The 24,453-nt window shown below is 45.8% G+C and overlaps 1 protein-coding gene across 1 annotated transcript in view; it reads right to left on the bottom strand.

Annotated features, from left to right (window-relative positions):
* Positions 1–24,453, bottom strand: part of LOC139262849 (myelin-associated glycoprotein-like) — a 76,282-nt gene that overhangs the window by 1,742 nt on the left and 50,087 nt on the right. The window contains exons 11-12 of the mRNA XM_070878044.1: positions 10,711–10,807; positions 316–394 (exon numbers count right to left, since the gene is read on the bottom strand). Coding sequence (XP_070734145.1) covers positions 316–394; positions 10,711–10,807 — 176 coding nt within the window. The remainder of the gene's footprint in view (positions 1–315; positions 395–10,710; positions 10,808–24,453) is intronic.

Genomic DNA, 24,453 nt, shown 5'->3' with positions numbered 1-24,453 from the left:
CCTCCGACAGTGCTGCACTCCCTCAGTACTGACCCTCTGACAGTGCTGCACTCCCTTAGTACTGCCCCTCCATAAGTGCAGTGCTCCTTCATTACTGCAATGGGAGTGTCGGCCTGGCTTATGGGGCACATTTCTCTGGTGTGGGGGCTGGAGCCCACGACTTTCTGATTCAGAGGCAAGTGTGAGTTCTAAACCACTGAGCCACAGCTGACACCACAGACAGAAATTTGTGGGCAGGCCAACTGGGAATCTCTGACACGTGTTGTCGACACACTGAGATTGAGGCTTCGAACTACATTCAAACAGCTCCTGTACCTGGTATTTTGCGGAGAGTGGACTGTAGGTCATTGCCATGTCACTGGGCTCTGAAGCTCTCTCCTCAGCTGCCTTTCTCCTGAAATAGCAGAATATCACACTGTGGTTATTATATATCAGGGTGCCAGTGCAGGATAGGCTCAGACCCTACTGTAACGTTACAGCAACGACTGGACTGTCTCTGTAAATGGCTTCTGTCCACATACATAGAATCACAGAATCACATGGAAGGAGGCTGTTCGGCCCATCGTACCAGTCTCAGCAATCCAATTAGTCCTACTCCCCACTGCTCTTTTCCCATAGCCTTGAAAATTTTTGATTTTCAAATATTTATCCAATTCCCTTTTTGAAAGTTACTATTGAATCTTCTACCACCGCCCTTTCAGGAAGTGCATTCCAGATCACAACAACTCACTGCGTAAAAATATTTGTCCTCATACTCCTCTGGCTTTTTTGCCAATGACCATAAATCCGTGACCTCTGTTGCCGACGTTCCTACCAGTGGAAACAGTTTCTGCTTATTTAATCTATCAAAATCCCTCATGATTTTGAAAGCCTTTTTTAAATCTCCCCTTAACTGGCCCAACTCGTCCTTGCTGGTGTTCATGCTCCATACGAGCCTTCTGCCACCCCTCTTCATCTCTCCCTAACAGCATAAACTTATATTCCTTTCTCACTCATGTGTTTATCTAGCTTTCCCTTAAATGCATCTATGCTACTCGCCTCAACCACTCCATGTGGTAGTGAGTTCTACAATCTCACCACTCTCTGGGTAAAGAAAGTTTCTCCTGAATCCCTATTGGATTTATTAGTGACTTATCTTATATTTATGGCCTCCAGTCTGATCTCCACCACAAGCGAAAGCATCTTCTCGACACCTACCATATCAAAACGTCTTCATAATCTTGACGATCTCTATCAGGTCATCCCTTAGCCTGCTCTTTTCTAGAGAAAAGAGCCCCAGCCTGTTCAGTCTTTCCTGATAGTTATAACCTTTCAGTTCTGGTATCATTCTAGTAAATCTGAGAATCTGTATCAATGTTGCGACTAACTTTATATGTATTATACGTACTAATTTCAAATGTATTAACTCTTTCTAAAATGGCCGCTCATGGTTATCGCTGACTCTTCAGATCTCACTATAGGGGAGAACAATGAGTGACTTGTTTTTGTGAAACAACCTTGAGGAACCATCTGATAATAATGGGAACGTAGCAATAGATGTAGGGGCCAAACTGTAGGAATACCCAGAGAAGCAGAACTGTGCATTCCTTGCCGGCAAAACAAAGATAAGCTGGAGATGACTTAATCTTCACCCATGATTCGGGACATTGCTTACTTCACTGTGTAAATGACTAATTTAGCTTGTATCTAAGACACGGTAGTTGATGTGATAGGATAATGAAAAGGGGTTGTACCGATCATGAACTGTATAACTGTCTTGTTTTTGTAATGATTTTTGCTTGCTCTGGTGGATTCGACAGACTCATGGAGTCGGTGCCCCTTTATCAGAGCAAGACTTCATCGATGAAGCCTGAATAAAGTTATTTTGAACTAAACTTTAAAGTGTTCAAGTCAGTGTATTTGCTGAAACAGATTGAAGGAAAAGAATCCGTATCAACAATTGGTGTCAGAAGTGGGATCTCAACGGACCGCCGGGAACTTGCGAACTAAGAGCTGGACTAGCTTCGGATGAGACGGGAGGCAAATGGCCACCGGAGCGAGTACCTTTTAAATATCACCTCGGTTTCCTCCAGTCCAAAAGTCTGAAGAAAGTTTTGCCGCTTGCTGGTTCTCAGGTAGCGTCTGAATGAGATCCAGGTCAATCTGGCGAATACCTTTTAAACTTAGGAAATAAGTGTCCAAGTCAGGTACGACGTCGACCTTGTATATCACTTGGCCCGTCTAGGCGCTGATTGGACTTAAACGGACTAACCGGGATACGATTACCGCGGGGCGACGCGAGACGGATTGTGTAAAGTTAACTTGTACTTATGCCAGGTACGATGTCGACCTTGTATATCACTTGGCCCACCTCGGCTCTGGATAAGATAAACTACCTTTCTACCGCGGGGCAACGCGAGAATGGGCAATCACTTAGGCAGTACTACGGATGCGGGCAGCCCGCTACAGAAGTTATGCGAAGATTTCCCCGAGAAGCTGAGCAATTTAGACAGTTATCTGGAGCCTTGAACAAATTATTAGGAGATGATCAATGGCCCCTAGGAGGCACTAAGAGCATAGAGGTGGCAAAAAGGGCACAGGAATTAATTTGGAAAAAGGGACGAAGAAAAAGGGATAAAAGTTTAATTGCCACATGGAGACAATATTGTCAAAAACTAAAAGATGAATCACTTCTGTCAAGTTGGCAGGAAAACGCCATTAAGTTAGGATTCTCATTAACGGAAGGAGGACATGTTAAACCCCGAGATGTATTAAAGAAAGAGTGCACGCACGCAAAATGTACCAAGAGCTCCACTCAGACCTCTGAAAAGGGTATTGATAGACTACGTAGTCAGATGGTTGGCCTTGTATTGACTGAGGCGGACAATGAGATAGAAGAGTGGCCGCTCATGCGACGTCCCACTGCTCCGGTGCCCCACGGTCCCGTTGAACCTCCATCGTATAATCGAATATACCCGGCCATTCGGACGGCTACAGGCAATGTTCCACCAGCCGTAAATCCCCAATCCTTAGATCATGTTCTGCCCTCAGCTCTACCACCACCCTCGCCCGTTGATACACCATCAAATGTAACACCAGTGGGTCCCCAGACGGTCCCTACAGTCTTCCCTCTGCCAACTACACACCCTGTATTAGTATCAGTCTCGACTACCTCGCCCGGACTTGTCCCTGTCCCCCAACAACCCTTTACGCTGGCAGGTCTCCAACCTAGCGTTTCGACTCCCTCCGCGCCCTTTGTTAATTTAGGTCCGACCTTGCAGTCAGATTCTACCTGGACCCCTCCGACTTTTGTGGACCCAGTCGCTACTCGGACCAGGTCGCAAATGAAACAGAAGGATAAGAAGTCCCTCACTCCGGCCGCTAGGGAGACGCCGAAACATGGAGCTAGACGAAAACCATCGCTACAGTCGCGCGCCTTCCAGGGCTCAGCCCGTCACCCCAATTCTGAGAGCTCAAGTGACTCCGACTTGGGCTCCCCTTCCCTATCAGACTCGGAATCTGAGTCTGACACTGATTGTGCCAACCAGCAAAAAAGGCCCCTACGACAGTTCCCGGTAAGAGATATGCCGAACCCTGATCCTGCCGCGGCTGTCGCTAACCGACGATTCAAGTATACATGCCTTGGAAGCCCAACGAGATTATGGCCATATTGACCAGAATGCCGGACCGGAAAAGGGAACCTGTCAAGTCTGTGGACTTTCTCCGCACCACGATAGCCGTCTATAACGCCGATTCTAGGGATCTATGGTCCCTTGTCCATCAAACCCTGAGCCCGATTGAGCACACCCGGTTCCTGACTCATTTAAATGTTGCCAACCATGCAGCCTTATAAGCGCAGCATAACAATGATGGAGCCCGTCAAGGGGCCATTTTCGTTGCACTGGATACTACCCTTCAGAAGCCTATTAGCATGGCAAATGTTTTAGAGACAAAGCCTAAGCGAGATGAGAATGCAGATGAATTCCTGGAAAGATTTGTTAAAATTTATGGAGGCCAGTCGGGAGATAATGCCTTCCGGGCAGGACGAAATTCACCTCAATTCTGTGCTATTCTGCTCCAGTGCTTGCCTCATTCGATCGCTCACGCCATCTGAACCAATAATATGAATTGGGCAGATAATAGTAAGGCCCAAATGGAAAGAGCAGTGAAGTAATATTGGCAAGGAAGAAAGGGAGAAGGAGGTAATGCGCCCCCAACTAGAGTCAAAACCGAATTTTTAACTAAGAAGGAGGAGTTCCCCCAGGCTGCGGGCCCAAAACCCGACCCGACAGGATACCAGATGGAGCCTCAGTATTGTGTGCCAGGCTGCGTGGACAATCAGGGCTGTGTCTATATTGAACATCCAAATGGTTCAGGCCCTGCAAATTACGGACCGCCCTATTGTCCCCGATCAGGCATGGCAAAGGGAGGCAGACTGAATCAGTGAGCATGCTTTAATTGTGGACAAGAGGGACATTGGAGCAGAGAGTGTCCCTCCCGCCGAACAGGAAGTAGACAACAGGGAGGGAGAGGAGGATGCCAAGGGGGAAGAGGACTGGGATCCTACACTGACTTCTCCCAGACAAACCCCTTCACCCAACCGCAACGCCAACATCAGTATTGACTACGTAGCTTGATTGTACCGGGACCCTCATCGGACGAGGAGCCGATGATATCATTCAAGATTCAAAATGAGTGGCAACCCTTTCTAATAGATACAGGAGCCTCCATGTCCTCTGTACAGTTGAAGCTTAAACTCCCTATCTCTAGCGAGACTCAGGGACTGTTGGGGTTCCTGGGAGAAGTCTCTACATTCCCTGTGTCAGAACCAGTTAAAGTAGTTTACAAGGAAGAATCTGTGGATCATCGATTTGTCATTACAACCAATCTGGAATGTAACTTGATGGCTCGGGACCTTCTCTGTAAATTCCAGCTCCATCTAGAATGCGGAGACGAAGGTATTATTGTAAGACCCGGGACTTTCAAACGGCAATGTTACACCACTCGAACCCCTCAGTGGTGGTCCCTAGACTTGCCTCAAGTGCCTTATCATGTGACCTTGGCATACGACCCTAGTGGTACTAACCAGAAACTCCGAGACTTTTATCGGGATCATGAGGGGGAGAAATGGGAGATCCAGCCGCAAGCCACATTGACCGGTCCGGAGGGCAAAGCAGATTTCGTTGAGATGTGTATGACCCTGTGGAGGCAGCCTCCGACCGTTGCACCTCATTACACTCGTGAAGTATTACCTCCCCACCATGCTAAAGATTTAGGAATCATGGTATGTCAAGCCATAGACGAGGCCGACCCTACTAGTCTAGACTTGCAGATTGTGGGACATGGCCGGACGGTCCAGTTTCACAGGGACCCCAAGAAGGTCCTGACAACACTACACCACCATACCAGCGCCAACGTACCTGACTATGTGGACCCCCATGTGTGGGCGAAAAACTCCACTCAAGTGGGTTATACTCCAATCGACCCAATCGAGATCCTAGTACAAGGTGATGTGGATTTGCCCTCCATTCATCAGTACCCACTGAAACCACAGGCAATACCGAATATTCATAAATTGATCAAGGGCCTCGTGAAACAGGGGATTTTGGTTCAATGTCACTCCCCATGTAATACACCGATATTGGCAGTCCCTAAGCCAGGCAAACCAAACCAGTTCCGCTTGGTCCAGGGCCTTCGAGCCATTAATGCCATCGTCCAGCCCCTACAGGCCCTGGTTCCCAACCTAGCACAAATACTGTCGTTGATCCCAGCAAACGCCAAGGTCTTCGCAATGGTGGACCTTCAACACGCCTTCTTCGCCTTGCCATTGGCCCAGACGAGTCAGTATCTCTTTGCCTTTACCTACCTAGGACAGCAGTACACATGGACCAGGCTATCTCAAGGATTCATTCACTTTCCAACACTATTTTCAAGATGTCTGCAGGAGCAACTACAGTCTCTGACTCTGACTAAAGGATCCACCTTGATCCAATATGTGGACGATTTATTGGTAGCTAGCGCAGACGAACCAAGCAATCGGGAGGATTCCAACCAATTGCTGAATCACTTGTCCTCCCTGGGATACATAGTCTCCCCATCGAAGGTCAAGATTGGCCAGTCCCAAGTTAAATTTCTTGGGATTATTCTGTCAGTGACCCATCGAACCCTGGAGGCTAGCCGAGTTGAACCCATCTGCCAATTTCCGGTCCCTAGTATCGCCAAACAGATGCGACAATGGTTGGGAATGATCAATTACTGTAGATCCTGGATACCTAACGTTGCCCTGATGACTAAGCACCTCACCCCCTACACCACTAAGGATGGCATATTTGAAATAGAAGCCGCGGACATCCAAGCCTTTAAGGAATTAAAGACGGCTCTGCTACAGGCCCCAGCCTTGGGCCGGCCATTCCAGCTGTATTGTACAACCCTGAAAGACTCTGCTACCGCTGTCCTAACTCAGAAACATGGGGATAAGCATCGGCCTGTTGCCTACTATTCTTCCAAAATAGACCCTGTTGCTTTGGGACACCCTGTGTGTACCCAAATTTTGACTGCTATATATAATAGTCTCCAATCCGCTGTCAACCTGACCCTCCAGCAAGATATTGTTGTGTATACCTCTCACTCTGTGGCCGCACTTCTGGGCCAACTACAGACCCAGCATCTTACTATGGCCAGACAAAGTCGATATGAGATTTACCTACTAAATAATCCTAAGTTGACATTTAGGCACTGCACAGCTATTAATCCAGCCTGTTTCCTTACCGAACCACCCCAAGACGAAGAGCAACCAAGTCACGACTGTTTATCCTTAATCCAAGAGAGCACCTCTGTTAGGGAGGATTTAGTTGATGCACCAATGGCGGACCCCGACTTATTATGTATGTTGACGGAAGCTCTTCCATCGATCTGGAGGGCGGGCGAATTTCGGGATATGCTATAGTAAACCAGGAGAATCGGGTCCTAGAATCTTGCGCCTTTGAGACTGCCTATTCCGCCCAACAGGCTGAACTGTTCGCCCTCACTCGAGCCTGTATTCTAGCAAAGGACCTCAAGGTCAATATCTATACTGACTCTAGGTATGCCTTTGGGGTAGCCAATGACTTTGGGCAACTGTGGAAAAATAGGGGATTCCTGACCTCAAACAGAAACGAGATATTCCATAGGCAACTAGTATCAGACTTGTTGCAGGCCCTCATGCTCCCCAAGCATATTGCCATCGTTAAATGCACTGACCACACTACCGGAAAGTTCCCGGTTGACATAAGGAACCGCTGTGCTGACAGAGAAGCCAAACAGGCCTCTCGCGGACAACAGATGGTGGTGCCTAGAATGATGAGTCAGACTAAAAACCCTGCAAAGGATAAGTCGGCCTCGGAAAAACCAATGACAACCATCCAAGATGTCATTAAAGCACAGGAGGACGCTCCTGAAAAAGATAAACTGTTGTGGAAAGATTATGGATGTACTTATGACAATGTTTTTAAACTCTGGACCACTCCCGGGGAACAGACTTGCATGTCTGACGAGTTGGCCCTATGGGTTATTGAATGTATGCACTTTGCTACTCATTATGGAGCAAGAACAACAAGGGACACGCTTTTGGTCACTTGGTGGCACCCTAGACTCCAGGCGCTGGCCCAGAACATCAGTAGTCGCTGCCTTGTTTGCCAACAGCATAATCCGGGGAAAGGTGTCCTCTGTGATTGGGGTAGGACGCCCCTACCAGAAGGTCCCTTTGAGACCTTGCAGTTGGACTACATTGAGTTGCAAAGAGTTCAGTGTTACAAATATGTGTTAGTAATAGTAGATGTGTTTAACAAATGGATCGAGGCTTACCCGACCCTGGACAATAAGGCTCAAACTGTTGTTAAGGTGTTAATGAGGGAAATCGTTCCTAGATATGGTATCCCAGCTCGACTGAGTTCCGATAATGGCCCTCACTTTATTGGCCAAGTTAACAAGGAATTCTGTTCCCAGATGCGCATTAACCAGCAGCTGCATTGTGCCTACCGACCCCAAGCTGCGGAACTAGTTGAGCATGCTAATCAAACTCTTAAAACCAAGCTTGCGAAACTGGTAGCATCAACCGGACTCAATTGGCTCAAACTCCTTCCCATAGCCCTATTCCAGATTGGAACTACCCCCGCCGGTAAGGCTAGACTGACCCCCGCTGAGGTCATTTATGGCAGGCCCCTTAGGACCCCATGGAATCAGAATGTCCCCTCCACTGTCCAATTCCACCATATGACTGAGGAAATGACTACCTATGTTCTTGCCTTGACTCAGGCTCTACGAATAGCCCACAACCAGGTCCGAGATGCTCACCTCGACCTCCCAGTCTTACCTGAATCGTCTCTCGTGGCACCAGGAAAGTATGTCCTGATTAAGAAATGGATTCGGAAGGGATTGGAACCTTGATGGGAGGGGCCTTTTTAAGTGTTGCTTATCACTCCCACCGTTCTTGTACATGGCATATAGTTACGCCAAGGAAGCTAACATCTCTAGCTGTTGGATATGTGCGCATGTACCCACTCACTCGAAAGGGGAAATTCCCTTGAGACCGGTTCCTCTCAGTGATTCCGAAATGGCAGAGTGGTTCTTCTGCCAGAACCGCACAACCAAGGATAGGACCAATAGTCTAGGGGAGGACGTCAGCTCCCCAAAGGCTGAATGGCACTCGGCAGGGTATGGGTTAAACACCTTTCTGGAGTGGTACCAGCCCCCGTATAATCAGACCTTGAATTCCCCATTCCTGGTCCTTACTAACACTTCGGGGGCAGGAAGGCCCCAGGGATCAGTGTGCTTAATCAAAAATCAGACCGGAGGGCAGGGAATGGGAAACAGTATGTATAACCGAAATGTAAATATGACCAAAGGGAGCGTGCAGAGCTTTCTGAAATTCGCAAACAAAACCAATCCGGGCCAGAACTTCAACCAGGGATGGGTAACGATAGGGGGTGACCGCCATTCCCCGTACAATGGTACCTATTTTATATGCGGCCATAAAGCCTACCCTTGGCTCCCACAGAATTGGGTGGGATCCTGCTACTTGGGATATGTGGTACCATATATCCATCACTTGCCCTCGCTAGCAGACCATCACCATTACTGACCCAAACGAGCGATAACGGAAACCAAACGATTCTTTGCTATCCTATTCCCTGGGTATGGCACAGCTAGGGCAATCAAGGAAATAAGACTAGTCGCCTCCATTCTGGAAAAAGAGGCCAACGACACCGCTGAGGCCATGAGTGAACTTAACGCTGAAATGGTAGCCATCCGTACAGTGGCCCTGCAAAATAGAATGGCCCTAGACTATTTGTTAGCTGAAAAAGGGGGGACATGTGCCCTGATAGGATCTGAGTGCTGCACCTATATCCCTGACAACTCTGAGGAAATAAATGACTTGGTGGGGCACATCCGAAAGGAAGTTGAGAAATTAAAGAAAACGGATTATTGGAGCCAATGGGGTTTTGGTGGCTGGTACGATTGGGGGAATCAACATGGCAATGTACCTAGGCATTGGAATCCTTTGTATCTTTATATGTTTAACCTTGTAAAATGTCTCCTCACCAAAATGGGAGACTCCCTTAATAACATAGGCACCCCGCGGATGATGCTTCTGACCAAGGGGAATGGAGACTCTACTGGAAATAAAGATTATGATCGCGTGGAGCAAGAATGTGGAAGATTAAATGCCATACTCCTGGATTAAGATACTGAGTTATCATAAAATGATAAAAGGGGGGAATGAGAATCTGTATCAATATAGCTACTAACTTTATATGTACTATCCGTACTAATTTCAAATGTATTAACTCTTTCTAAAATGGCCGCTCATGGTTATCGCTGACTCTTCAGATCTCACTATAGGGGAGAACAATGAGTGACTTGTTTTTGTGAAACAACCTTGAGGAACCGTCTGATAATAATGGGACTGTAGCAACAGATGTAGGGGCAAACTGTAGGAATACCCAGAGAAGCAGAACTGTGCATTCCTTGCCGGCAAAACAAAGATAAGCTGGAGATGACTTAATCTTCACTCATGATTAGGGACATTGCTTACTTCACTGTGTAAATGACTAATTTAGCTTGTATCTAAGACACGGTAGTTGATGTGATAGGACAATGAAAAAGGGTTGTACCGATCATGAACTGTATAACTGTCTTGTTTTTGTAATGATTTTGCTTGCTCTGGTGGATTCGACAGACTCATGGAGTCGGTACCCCTTTATCAGAGCAAGACTTCATCGATGAAGCCTGAATAAAGTTAATTTGAACTAAACTTTAAAGTGTTCGAGTCAGTGTATTCGCTGAAACAGATTGAGGGAAAAGAATCCGTATCAACAAATCTAAATCAGGGAGAGAGAGATAGAAAGAAAGAACATACGACTGTGCAGTTCTTTATTCACATCGTCGGGACATCCTAAAGTGCTTCCCAACACATGAATTGTTTATCAAGATGTCGTCACGTTTGATTTGTCGAATCACAAGGTGACCTGGTACAATCCAGCAGCTAGCGTGCAGAGTGAGGGATCTCTGGACCTCGTTAGCATTCACCTCGATACAGAGCCGTGAATGGCGCACTCCACATTATATGGGAGACACGACCCGCATATGCGAATGGCGTCTGCTACTGAACCTGAGGGAAACACTCACTGTCTTATGGAGTGAGGATTGAAGTGAAGATTTGGAAAAAAAACTAAGTTAAACCTTTGCACTTACTTTCGCACGTACTTGAAGATTATGAATCCAACCAGTGCAACAATCAACATGATCCCAGCAGTAAGCAGTCCGACTTTCCATTCATTAGAATTGGTACCTGCAAAAACAGCCATTAATTACTGTAGTACCATTTTAGAACAATGCGCCGATGTACATCAAGAAGTGACTCACTCGTTCAATTTTTGAAAATTAATTCTCGGAATGTGGGTGTCGTTGGCAAGGCTGGCATTTATTGCCCATCTCTAGTTGCCCCTTGAGAAGATGGTGGTGAGCCTTCTTCTTGAACTGCTGGTTGCGGGTTTGATACAAACTGTGTCCATTTCAGAGGGCAGTTATGAGTCAACCATGTTGGTGTGGGACTGTAGTCACATATAGGCCCAGACAGGTTTCCTTCACTAAAGGATATTAGTGAAACACCTTACATATGTATCATTTATATACATAACATCTATGGGCTCAAATTTACCCAGGAGTTGCCCTGCATTTTTTGGAGCAAGTAGCTTTTTTTGGAGCAACTTAAGAATTGCAATTTTCCCCATTTATCTTGCTCCAGTATAAGTCAGTTAGTTAGGTTTTTTTTAAGTTTCGTTTTTTTTCTCCAAAAGGGGGCGTGACGAGCCACTTGGCCATAGAAGCAAATTTGGCCAGCTAAAAGGTACTCCAAACTAACTTAGGCCAATGTATGTGGCCACTTTTGTAGGCACAGGAAAACCTTACCCACATTTAAGAAATCAGCGCAGGTAGCCAGAGATAGGGGCGGGGCAGCGGGTTGGGGGGGGGGGCGGCGTGTAGGGAGATGAGTTAGAGGATTCTAAAGCACTAAACACTTTCACAGCATCAGCACAAAATCAAAACAACTTCAGCACAACATCTTCACGATATCATCAAAAATAAAAGAAAGCTAAATCAGCTACTAAAAATAGAGCAGTCCTGCCTTGCCGACTGCAGAACGCACCGGTTAGCCTTTCGGCTAGAGCTAGGGGCGACAGGCACGCATGACCTAAATGTTGTGTGGTGATAATGGAACATGATTCAGTCTTAATGCAAAATATCTTTTATTGGAAAGTTTACAATACACTACAACAACAACAACAACAGCAACAACATTAACAACAGCAAAGAAAGACTGCACCCATCCCTCACCCACATCTCGGGGAAAGTACACGTCCTCATAGGGTCGATGATGGTGGTGGTCGTGGTTGGGGGCCCGGCTTGGGTCTCACCGGTGGCTGGTGTATGGATTGAAGTGGGAGTGGCATTTGAGTATCCAGCCTTTGTGCCCTATTGCAGCAGTTAGCTCCCTCTTGGCATCTGCCATCGTTTGCACACCCTCTGAAATGCCCGCACTCAGTTCCTGTCTCAGTGCTGATATTTCTTCCGACAGTATCGCTACCTCATCACGCACCCTACTGACGGTCGCCACGAGTGATCTTGTAAGGGCATTGGCCTCCTCACACAATGACATAACCTGATTAATATCTGATGAAGGCTGCATCTCAGGAGAGACTGGTCGGCTTCTCCTTCCCCTCACCGTGGGTCTGCCTAGTGGCACCCCTCCAGTGAGAGGCGCAGGCTGGGACGATGGGGCACCGGTGTTCCAACATGCATTTCACCATCGCCACTGGGACCCACAACCTTGGAAGCTGTGAAACAATGGAATGTCACCGTGGAGCTCATGGAGGTTTCTGGCAGTGTGATGCCCTGTACTATGAACTGATCCATATCACAATCAGCATTTTCCTGTGAACATATTTCCATGGACCCCTCCTCCCCCCACCCGCCTTGATCTGGAGCGCACGAATCTGGATCTTCTAGTAGATCTTCAGGATGTTCAGGATTGTCTTCTTCTTCTGCAAAATACAATAGAACAGTCAAATGGTTAGTAGCGTAACAGGCCAGTCAGCAGGTTGATTTGAAGGGCGACGATGCATTTTAATGACTCAACCTCACCCTCGCGTGTGGGTCCAGCTTGTGCAAAGCTGATTCTTTTTCTGCAGGTGCTATTCAGCAAGGCAGCAACCCTCTGTTCCAGGGGTGATAGTTGGTGCAGATTTGGCGGCCCTCCTCCTGTTCTAAGTCATTCCCTTTTGTTGTGGGCTAATTTCTTCTGCAAAGTTGAAAATATAACTTTTCACACATGGTGTGCTTCTGATGGGTGGGTCATATACAGATGGTCACATTTACAATTGCAATTCCATTTAAAGATGAATATATTACTTACACTCACTACTTGACCAACGTCCTGCCATTTCTTTTTGCACTGGCTTCCAGATCTTGCGGTATTCACCCCTGCGGAGTATTCTTCTGCAACTAGGTGTTTTCATTTCTTTGGGTGGAACTTTTGTGGGACCACTCTTACTGATATCCAGTTCCAGCCATTTTTCCTCAATGACAGTGACTAGTTTCTCAACTTCCTCATGGAGGAAATTCTTTGTTCTTGTTGCACGCTCTTGCGTCATTGGTGTATTGGACTAACACTCAGGTTATCTTGAAAAATCACAGTTCTCACCTTTCTTCCACCTATGAAGCACTCCTTTCCTCTCCCTCAGCCACCCAAAAATCACCATTTACACCTTACCTTTATATATGATTCATTGCCAATGCTGCTGAGGCACTGAGGACGCTCTCCCTTTAATTGGCCGATTGCCAAGCTTCCTGCTCCATTGCGAATGCGCGCACGCCGAAACGCGCATCGCTGCAACGGACATGCGTCCCCTGCCAGCACTCGAGGACATGCTGGGCCCAAGCTCTGCCCCCCTGCCGGCTGCGCTGAGCAAGCGTGGCCGAAGCTCCGCCCCCCCGCAGTCTGCAGCGCCATGCCACGGGACCAGACCGATGCAGGAGCGGCCAAATTAAAAAGTAAATTTTTGGCGCATTTCTTGCCCCACGAAGTTGGCGTACCGCGGCTAACTATGTCGCTCTAGGTGGCTGGGGAAATTTGGGCCCATGATGTGTAACTTCTAAAGATGTAATGTTAGTCACCTCCAGTTTCTCCCTATGTACTCATTATTTTGAACACCTCTATTAAACCGCCCTTTAAACTTCTATGCTCTAAGGAGAACAATCCCAGATTCTCCAGCCTCTCCACATCACTGAAGTCTCTCATTCCTGGGACCATTCTGCAATGCTTGGGCAGCTCTTAGTGATGCAACAATCAGCTGCCTTGTATCACACAACAACAACTTGCATTTATATAGCGCCCTTAATGTCGTAAAACATCCCAAGGCGCTTCACAGGAACATAATCAGACAAAATTTTACAGGGAGGCACATAGGACCATTGCAAGGAGCAGACGATCAGGAGGAAGTCATTCGGCCCCTCGAGCCTGTTCCGCCATTCATTGAGATAATGGCTGATCTGTGACCTAACTCCATTTACCCGCCTTTGCCCCAAATCCCTTAATACCTTTGTTTAACAAAATTCTATCAATCTCTGATATAAACTTAACAATTGACCGAGCATCAATTGCCATTTGTGGAAAAGGGTTTCCTAACTTCACTCCAAAAAGGCCTGGCTCTACCTTTAGGCTATGTCTCCTAATCCTAGACTGCCCAACCAGCAGAAATAGGTTCTCGCTACCTACTTTACCAGTTCCCCTTAACATCTTGAAAACTTCAACCAAATCACCCGTTAACCTTCCAAATTCCAGGGAATACAACCCTAGTTTGTGTAATCTTTCCTTGTAATTTATTCCTTGGAGTCCAGTTATCATTACGGTAAATCTATGCTGCACTCCCTCCAAGTACAATATATTCTTCGTAAGGTGTGGTTTCCAGAACTGAACACAGTACTCCAATGCAGCCCTAGTTTGTGTAATCTATTTTCATTTTCAATTGAACCCCAGCCTGAACATCTATTTGTGGGAGTAAGTTCCAGGTATCCACTACCCTTTGTGTGAAGAAGTGCTTCCTGACACCACCCCTGAAGGCCTACTTCTAAGTTTAAGGTTATGCCCCATCCCCCCACCAGAGGAAATAGTTTCTCTCTATATACCCAATCAAATTTTATGGAAATGCCCCTTTCACATATCACAATAGAACAGGTGACAAAAAGCTTGGTCAAAGAGGTTAGTTTTAAGGAGCATCTTACAGAGGTAGAGAGAAAGAGGCAGAGAGGCCGAGGGAGGGAATTCCAGAGCTTGGGGATCGAAGCGGCTGAATAGAGAATGATCCCATTTGGAACTAGTGCTCTCCACTCTCTCTCCTGCGACAGTTGGAACTGGTGCTCTCCACTCTCTCTCCTGTGACAGTTGGAACTGGTGCTCTCCACTCTCCCGTCCTTATATATATCAGTAATTAACTTTTAGCATTGTTGTTGCCAATTTAAGTGTATCTAAGAGTTAAGTCATGGCTGGAGAGCTCAGACATGTGTTATGCTCCTCCTGTACTATGTGGGAAGTCAGGAACACTTCTGGTGTCCCTGACAACTACGTGTGCGGGAAGTGTGCCGGCTCCAGCGTTGCGGAGCTGGAACTGCGGGTGGATTTACTCTGGAGCATGCATGATGCTGAGAATGACGTGAATAGCACGTTTAGTGAGTTGGTCTTACCACAGGTGAAGGGTCCACAGCCAGATAGGGAATGGAAGACCAACAGGAAGAGCAGTGCAAGGAAGGTAGTGCAGGGGTCCCCTGCAGTCATCCCACTGCAAAACAGATACACCGCTTTGGGTACTGTTGAGGGGGATGACTCATCAGGGGAGAGCAGCAGCAGCCAAGTTCATGGCACCGTGGCTGGCTCTGCTGCACGGGAGAGCAGGAAAAAGATTGGGAGAGCGATAGTGATAGGGGATTCAATTGTAAGGGGAATAGATAGTCGTTTCTGCGGCCGCAACTGAGACTCCAGGATGGTATGTTGCCCCCCTGGTGCAAGGGTCAAGGATATCTCGGAGCAGGTGCAGGACATTCTGAAAAGGGAGGGTGAACAGCCAGTTGTCGTGATGCATATAGGTACCAACGATATAGGTAAAAAATGGGATGAGGTCTTACGAGACGAATTTAGGGAGCTGGGCGTTAAATTAAAAAGTTGGACCTCAAAAGTAGTAATCTCAGGTTTGCTACCAGTGCCACGTGCTAGTCAGAGTAGGAATCACAGGATAGCTCAGGTGAATACGTGGCTTGAAAAATGGTGCAGAAGGGAGGGATTCAAATTCCTGTGACATTGGAACCGGTTCTGGGGGAGGTGGGACCAGTACAAACCGGACGGTCTGCAACTGGGCATGATTGGAACCAATGTCCTAGGGGGAGTGTCTGCTAGTGCTGTTGGGGAGGAGTTAAACTAATATGGCAAGGGGATGGGAACATATGCAGGGAGACAGAGGGAAATAGAAGGGGGGCAGAAGCAAAAGATAGAATGGAGAATAGTAAAAGTGGAGGGCAGAGAAACCCAAGGCAAAAAGCAAAAAGGGCCACATTACAGCAAGATTCAAAAGGGGCAAAGTGTGTTAAGAAGACAAGCCTGAAGCCTCTGTGCCTCAATGTGAGGAGTATTCGAAATAAGGTGGATGAATTAATTGCGTAGATAGCAGTTAACGGATACGATGTGATTGGCATCACGGAGACATGACTCCAGTGTGACCAAGGCTGGGAACTCAACATCCAAGGGTATTCAGCATTTAGGAAGGATAGACAGAAAGGAAAAAGAGGCGGGGTGGCATTGCTGGTTAAAGAGGAAATCAATGCAATTGTAAGGAAGGACATTAGCCTGGATGATGTGGAATCGGTATGGGTGGAGCTGCGGAATTCCAAAGGCCAGAAAGCGCTAGTGGGAGTTGTGTATAGACCACCAAATAGTAGTAGTGAGGTTGGGGACAGCATCAAACAAGAAATAAGGGATGTGTGCAATAAAGGTACAGCAGTAATCATGGGCGACTTTAATCTACATATAGATTGGGCTAACCTAACTGGTAGCAATGCGGTGGAGGAGGATTTTGCTGGAGTGTATTAGAAACATAGAAACATAGAAAATAGGTGCAGGAGCAGGCCATTCAGCCCTTCTAGCCTGCACCGCCATTCAATGAGTTCATGGCTGAACATGAAACTTCAGTATCCCCTTCCTGCTTTCACGCCATACCCCTTGATCCCCCGAGTAGTAAGGACTTCATCTAACTCCCTTTAGAATATATGTAGTGAATTGGCCTCAACTACTTTCTGTGGTAGAGAATTCCACAGGTTCACCACTCTCTGGGTGAAGAAGTTTCTCCTTATCTCGGTCCTAAATGGCTTACCCCTTATCCTTAGACTGTGACCCCTGGTTCTGGACTTCCCCAACATTGGGAACATTCTTCCTGCATCCAACCTGTCCAAACCCGTCAGAATTTTAAACGTTTCTATGAGGTCCCCTCTCACTCTTCTGAACTCCAGTGAATACAAGCCCAGTTGATCCAGTCTTTCTTGATAGGTCAGTCCCACCATCCCGGGAATCAGTCTGGTGAATCTTCGCTGCACTCCCTCAATAGCAAGAATGTCCTTCCTCAAGTTAGGAGACCAAAACTGTACACAATAATCCAGGTGTGGCCTCACCAAGGCCCTGTACAACTGTAGCAACACCTCCCTGCCCCTGTACTCAAATCCCCTCGCTATGAAGGCCAACATGCCATTTGCTTTCTTAACCGCCTGCTGTACCTGCATGCCAACCTTCAATGACTGATGTACCATGACACCCAGGTCTCGTTGCACCTTCCCTTTTCCTAATCTGTCACCATTCAGATAATAGTCTGTCTCCCTGTTTTTACCACCAAAGTGGATAACCTCACATTTATCCACATTATACTTCATCTGCCATGCATTTGCCCACTCACCTAACCTATCCAAGTCACTCTGCAGCCTCATAGCATCCTCCTCGCAGCTCACACTGCCACCCAACTTAGTGTCATCCGCAAATTTGGAGATACTACATTTAATCCCCTCGTCTAAATCATTAATGTACAATGTAAACAGCTGGGGCCCCAGCACAGAACCCTGCGGTACCCCACTAGTCACTGCCTGCCATTCCGAAAAGTACCCATTTACTCCTACTCTTTGCTTCCTGTCTGACAACCAGTTCTCAATCCACGTCAGCACACTACCCCCAATCCCATGTGCTTTAACTTTGCACATTAATCTCCTGTGTGGGACCTTGTCGAAAGCCTTCTGAAAGTCCAAATATACCACATCAACTGGTACTCCTTTGTCCACTTTATTGGAAATATCCTCAAAAAATTCCAGAAGATTTGTCAAGCATGATCTCCCTTTCACAAATCCATGCTGACTTGGACCTATCATGTCACCATTTTCCAAATGCGCTGCTATGACATCCTTAATAATTGATTCCATCATTTTACCCACTACTGAGGTCAGGCTGACCGGTCTATAATTCCCTGCTTTCTCTCTCCCTCCTTTTTTAAAAAGTGGGGTTACATTGGCTACCCTCCACTCGATAGGAACTGATCCAGAGTCAATGGAATGTTGGAAAATGACTGTCAATGCATCCGCTATTTCCAAGGCCATCTCCTAAGTACTCTGGGATGCAGTGCATCAGGCCCTGGGGATTTATCGGCCTTCAATCCCATCAATTTCCCCAACACAATTTCCCGACTAATAAAGATTTCCCTCAGTTCCTCCTCCTTACTAGACCCTCTGACCCCTTTTATATCCGGAAGGTTGTTTGTGTCCTCCTTAGTGAATACTGAACCAAAGTACTTGTTCAATTGGTCTGCCATTTCTTTGTTCCCGTTATGACTTCCCCTGATTCTGACTGCAGGGGACCTACGTTTGTCTTTACTAACCTTTTTCTCTTTACATACCCATAGAAACTTTTGCAATCCGCCTTAATGTTCCCTGCAAGCTTCTTCTCGTACTCCATTTTCCCTGCCCTAATCAAACCCTTTGTCCTCCTCTGCTGAGTTCTAAATTTCTCCTAGTCCCCAGGTTCGCTGCTATTTCTGGCCAATTTGTATGCCATTTCCTTGGCTTTAATACTATCCCTGATTTCCCTAGATAGCCACAGTTGAGCCACCTTCCCTTTTTTATTTGTACGCCAGACAGGAATGTACAATTGTTGTAATTCATCCATGCGGTCTCTAAATGTCTGGAAATTGCCCATCCACAGTCAACCCCTTAAGTATCATTAGCCAATCTATCTTAGTCAATTCATGCCTCATACCTTCAAAGTTACCCTTCTTTAAGTTCTGGACCATGGTCTCTGAATTAACTGTTTCATTCTCCATCCTAATGCAGAATTCCACCATATTATGGTCACTCTTCCCCAAGGGGCCTCGCACAATGAGATTGCTAATTAATCCTCTCTCATTACACAACACCCAGTCTAAGATGGCCTCCCCCGTAGTTGGTTCCTCGACATATTGGTCTAGAAAACCATCCCTTATGCACTCCAGGAAATCCTCCTCCACCGTATTGCTTCCAGTTTGGTTAGCCCAATCTATGTGCATATTAAAGTCACCCATTATAACTGCTGCACCTTTATTGCATGCACTCCTAATTTCCTGTTTGATGCCCTCCCCAACATCACTACTACTGTTTGGAGGTCTGTACACAACTCCCACTAACGTTTTTTGCCCTTTGGTGTTCTGCAGCTCTACCCATATAGATTCCACATCATCCAAGCTAATGTCTTTCCTAACTATTGCATTAATCTCCTCTTTAACCAGCAATGCTACCCCACCTCCTTTTCCTTTTATTCTATCCTTCCTGAATGTTGAATACCCCTGGATGTTGAGTTCCCAGCCCTGATCATCCTGGATTAGGGATGGTTTTTCTAGACCAATATGTCGAGGAACCAACCAGGGAGCTGGCCATCCTAGACTGGGTGATGTGTAATGAGAAGGGACTAATTCGCAATCTTATTGTGCGAGGCCCCTTGGGGAAAAGTGACCATAATATGGTAGAATTCCTTATTAAGATAGCGAATGACAAAGTTAATTTGGAAACTAGGTTCTTGAACTTAAGGAAAAGTAACTTCGACGGTATGAGGTGTGAATTGGCTGGAATAGACTGGCAGAGGATACTTAAAGGGTTGACGATGGATAAGCAATGGCAAACAATTAAAGATCACATGGATGAACTTCAGCAATTGTACATCCCTTTCTGGAATAAAAATAAAACTGGGAAGGTGGCTCAACCATGGCTAACAAGGAAAATTAAGGATAGTGTTAAAACCAAGGAAGAGGCATTTAAATTGGCTAGAAAAAGCAACAAACCTGAGGATTGGGAGAAATTTAGAATTCAACAGAGGAGGACTAAGTGTTTAATTAAGAAGGGGAAAATAGGGTACTAGAGGAAGCTTGCAGGGAACATAAAAACTGACTACAAAAGCTTCTATAAATATGTGAAGAGAAAAAGATTAGTAAAGACAAGCGTAGGTCCCTTGCATTCGGATTCAGGTGAATTTATAATGGGGAAAAAAGAATTGGCAGACCAATTGAACCAATACTTCGGTTCTATGTTTCTATGTTCTGTCTTCACAAAGGAAGATACAAATAACCTTCCGAATGTACTCGGGGACAGTGGGTCTAGTGAGAATGAGGAACTGAAAGATATTCTTATTAGGCGGGAAATTGTGTTAGGGAAATTGATGGGATTAAAGGCCGATAAATCCCCGAGTCCTGATAGTCTGCATCCCAGAGTACTTAAGAAAGTGGATGCATTGGTGATCAGTTTCCAACAATCTATCAATTCTGGATCAGTTCCTATGGACTGGAGGGTAGCTAATGTAACGGCACTTTTTAAAAAAGGAGGGAGAGTAAAGCGGGTAATTATAGACCGGTTAGCCTGACATCAGTAGTGGGGAAAATGTTGGAATCAATCATTAAGGATGAAATAGCAGCCCATTTGGAAAGCAGTGACAGGATCGGATCGAGTCAGCATGGAATTATGAAAGGGAAATCATGCTTGACGAATCTTCTGGAATTTTTTGAGGATGTAACTAGTAGAGTGGACAAGGGAGAAGCAGTGGATGTGGTGTATTTGGACTTTCAAAAGGCTTTTGACAAGGTCCCGCACAAGAGATCGGTGTACAAAATCAAAGCGTATGGTATTGGCGGTAATGTACTGACGTGGATAGAGAACTGGTTGGCAGACAGGAAGCAGAGAGTCGGGATAAATGGGTCCTTTTCAGAATGGCAGGGGTGCCGCAGGGCTCAGTGCTAGGACCCCAGCTCTTTACAATATACATTAACGATTTAGATGAAGGAATAGAGTGTAATATCTCCAAGTTTGCAGATGACACTAAACTGGTGGCGGTGTGAGCTGTGAGGAGGACGCCAAGGGGCTGCAGGGTGACTTGGACAGATTAGGTGAGTGGGCAAATTCATGGCAGATGCAGCATAATGTGGATAAATGTGAGGTTATCGATTTTGGGGGCAAAAACATGAAGGCAGAATATTATCTGAATGGCGGCAGACTAGAAAAAGGGGAGGTGCAACGAGACCGAGGTGTCATTGTGGAAATGTATTTTTATCTAAGCTGATACCATACGGTATTTGTGTGCCTTTTGATTAAAATGGAGTCCTGGCCCTTCCAGAACTTTCTGCATTTTAGCAGCCAGCTTGCATAAACAGCTAAACCTGCTGTTAGATGGCTGATGGTTATCAGACAGCTAGGAGACAAGTCATGCTGAGACAAGTAACCCCCCATGGTGCTCTCCTATTGTCTACACTACAGGAGTTCCATGTCACCCCACCCTTATCTTCTAGCCATTATCTCTTTCCTTTACCTCATCCATTTGAAGCAAACAGGTAAACTGACCAGGAAATTGGATAATCCTGACACAATACAAGACAGGTGATAGCCCATTACCTATGACTCATGGAGTAATGGCTGTTTGGCTTTCTGATAACCCTGACAAAAGGAAATATCTTGACACCATGTCAGGACCAGGATATAGTAATTAACTCTTTATCTGTATTCACTGACTGTGAGACAGAGCAATACACAGGGAGAGGCCAGAACTTGGGTTTTACTGTATAAATATCTTGTGAAGCTGTACCATTGCGGAAGTGTTCATTTAGCCCTTGACTGAGTGAAACCTACCCCTTGCGAGCAAGTAAATTAAAAAGGAAACTTCTATCGGAGCTGTAAGTGTCGGAGTCATTCTTTTCGGAGGTCGAGATTTCGACAGTTATTGGAGGTTCCACCGAGATGCATACTCTCTGTCCTGTGAGTAAAACGGATACAGGCATAGTGCCTCTCCAGTGAAAGGCTTCGGTGGCCAAACAAGGTGAGCCTTTGCTCACAAGAGGTTTCTTCACTGTTGAATCGCAGATGTAATCTGTTGTCCACAGCTGAGGTACTGCATCTACAAGACTCGGCATTTAAAAGTTAAAGGTATTTTTTTTATAACCATTTCTTTCTCAGCTCGCCAGCAGAAGAGAACAGGTTCTGGAAAAAAAACCTCGAGACAGCCCGGGGAAGGTTTCAGTAGGTAAGGGAGCGCTAGTCGATCGAAAAAGGTTCCAGGTTCTTATGTGATAAGATTTTTATTGTTTTTAATTCGGAAGGGGTTCTTATGTGATAAGACTATAAAAAAAAAAGAGCGCAATCGATCAAAGAGTTTGGGTACGGAACCTTAAGTTTTATCAGCTGTTATTAGGATAAGTTAAGGACTCGGTCTGTAGTGGCGTACAACGCAGACTGAGAATTTGTTTAGAGGTTATGATTTGTGTACTCACGGGAATATTGTTTGTTGTCCTTGTATTACTGTCGTGTGCAATACCTTTATGAGTCATTGCCATTAGAGAAACGGGAAGAGTCACTAGGGAAAGTTGTGATTCGAAAAAAAAAAAAACACAAGGATTGATTAGGAAAAGAAACAGTAACTGATTGATCAACTACGATTGGTTCGTGCCAACATATCTCATACACCCAGACTGAGCCCGAATTAAGAGCCTTTTCAGGCCACGTAACGGCCAGGAGAAGTGGGCGTAGAGAACTCAGTTGGCTGAAAGGATTGTGAGATCAGAAACTGTGGGAAAATCTTAATCATCCAGAATGGGTGCCGGAGCAAGTTAAAACACCACAAAAGGCACACCAGCCTATGTCATGCTCCAGAATTGTGGTCAGTCTTCAATTGACCAAAGAAACAAAAACGGTAAAGTGGACTAAGGGTGAAAACAGGCCATTTCCACCCGATGGTTCATTTAATTTAGAGAGAACAACTTGTCTCCAGGAGTGTCTTATAAACAGAGATCCAGGTAGAAAAAAAAAGGAAAGTAATAGAAAAGGCCTGGGTTCCGATTCTTCAAGTCCATGTAAAATTAACAGAGGAAGTAAATCAAATGTAAAAAAAAAAGAGAACCTGATAGTGACTTATGGATTTAAAAAAAAATGAAGCTAGCAAAAGAAAAAGCTTTATTGAATGGAGAGAGACTTGTGAATATCTTGTCTTTCAATGAGAGTGCGTGAATGTCTTGTCTTTGAATGAGAGTGCTTCTGTCTTTTTTCCTTGTGTCTGGAAACCTGTTTGGAAAGGTTGTGGAACTGCCTGTTTGTTTTAGCTCCACCCACTTTTTCAAACAAAGTGAAGTTTTTTTAACCCTTCATAGTGTTGTCCTGTATGTGGGAAGTTTAAGACATTTTAAGTTAGAAGCGCAGGTGTGGATTTATTCGGATGAGAGGTTACGGAGCTAGGAAATGCACAAAGGATAGGTTTGTTGAGACATGGTCCCGGTGGTTAAAAGTTGTAATGCCTTTTTTTTTAAAAAAGCCTTTGTGGGTCTCTCGAGGTGCAGGCTGGGGGAGTACACTCTCATTGTCCTTGGTGTAAATTCTTGGTACAAAAGCTTCTAGCTCAGTAAGAGGATTTTTTTTGATAAAGAGTGACAGTACAATAGTTGAATTGGGATTTTGAGATATTTCAGGTGATCTCTTGATCAACATTTTGGGTGTATTGGAAAAATCTTGGGTTTGGAAGCCTTTTAATAAAATTAGAAAACAAGTACTTTACATTCTGTGATCTGTGAATCACCATAAGCATAAATGAGAAGTCCGTGTAACACACAGATTTGTCCAGTTCAGAAGCCCACACAAATATTCTCACAATGCTTAAAGGATGTGGAATGAAGTATCCCGGAATGCTTTCCAGAACCTTAAGCAGTCCCTCACTTCAGCACCAGCCTTGGGATTACCAGATTACACTAAGCTATTCAACTTATTTGTGCATCACAAGTCGGGTTTTGCACAATCTGTTTTGACTCAGTTACATGGGGACAGGCAGCGACCGGTAGCATATTTCAGTACCCAACTAGACCCAGTGGCACGCGGACTACCAGGATGTCTTCCTTCGTTGGCAGCAGCTTATTATGCTATGCAACAGGCTCAGACAATCAAAAATGCAGAACAAGTGGAAAATCTCCTGCGAGCCATTCAATGCCCTTTGAAACTTGCCATTATCAAATGCCAAGCACATACAGGCCAGTCGGATGAGGTGGCACTGGGGAATGCCAGAGCTGATAATGCAGCTAAGTCAGCAGCTCTGTCGAAAGGGGGGATGCAGGTGTCATTGTTCCCACTAAGGAAAAATAATTGCTCAGACCCGCCACCCACTATTAATGACGTGCTGGCCTTTCAGACACAGGCCGGTACGGAGGAGGTGGTGACCTGGACGAAGGATCAATGTTATAAAATCCAGAAGGAATATGGGTTCACCATGACGGCCGCGTGGTGGCCCCTAGATCCTTACTTCCATGGATTGCCCGATGTGTTCATACATTCACACATGCAGGCAAAGGGGGATTGGCAGATTATATTTTG

This window comes from Pristiophorus japonicus, chromosome 4 (genome assembly GCF_044704955.1).
Source record: "Pristiophorus japonicus isolate sPriJap1 chromosome 4, sPriJap1.hap1, whole genome shotgun sequence".
In the NCBI taxonomy this organism is placed as follows: Eukaryota; Metazoa; Chordata; class Chondrichthyes; family Pristiophoridae; genus Pristiophorus; species Pristiophorus japonicus.
The sequence above is the reverse complement of the archived record's forward strand: the minus strand, read 5'-3'. Positions and strand labels throughout refer to the sequence as shown.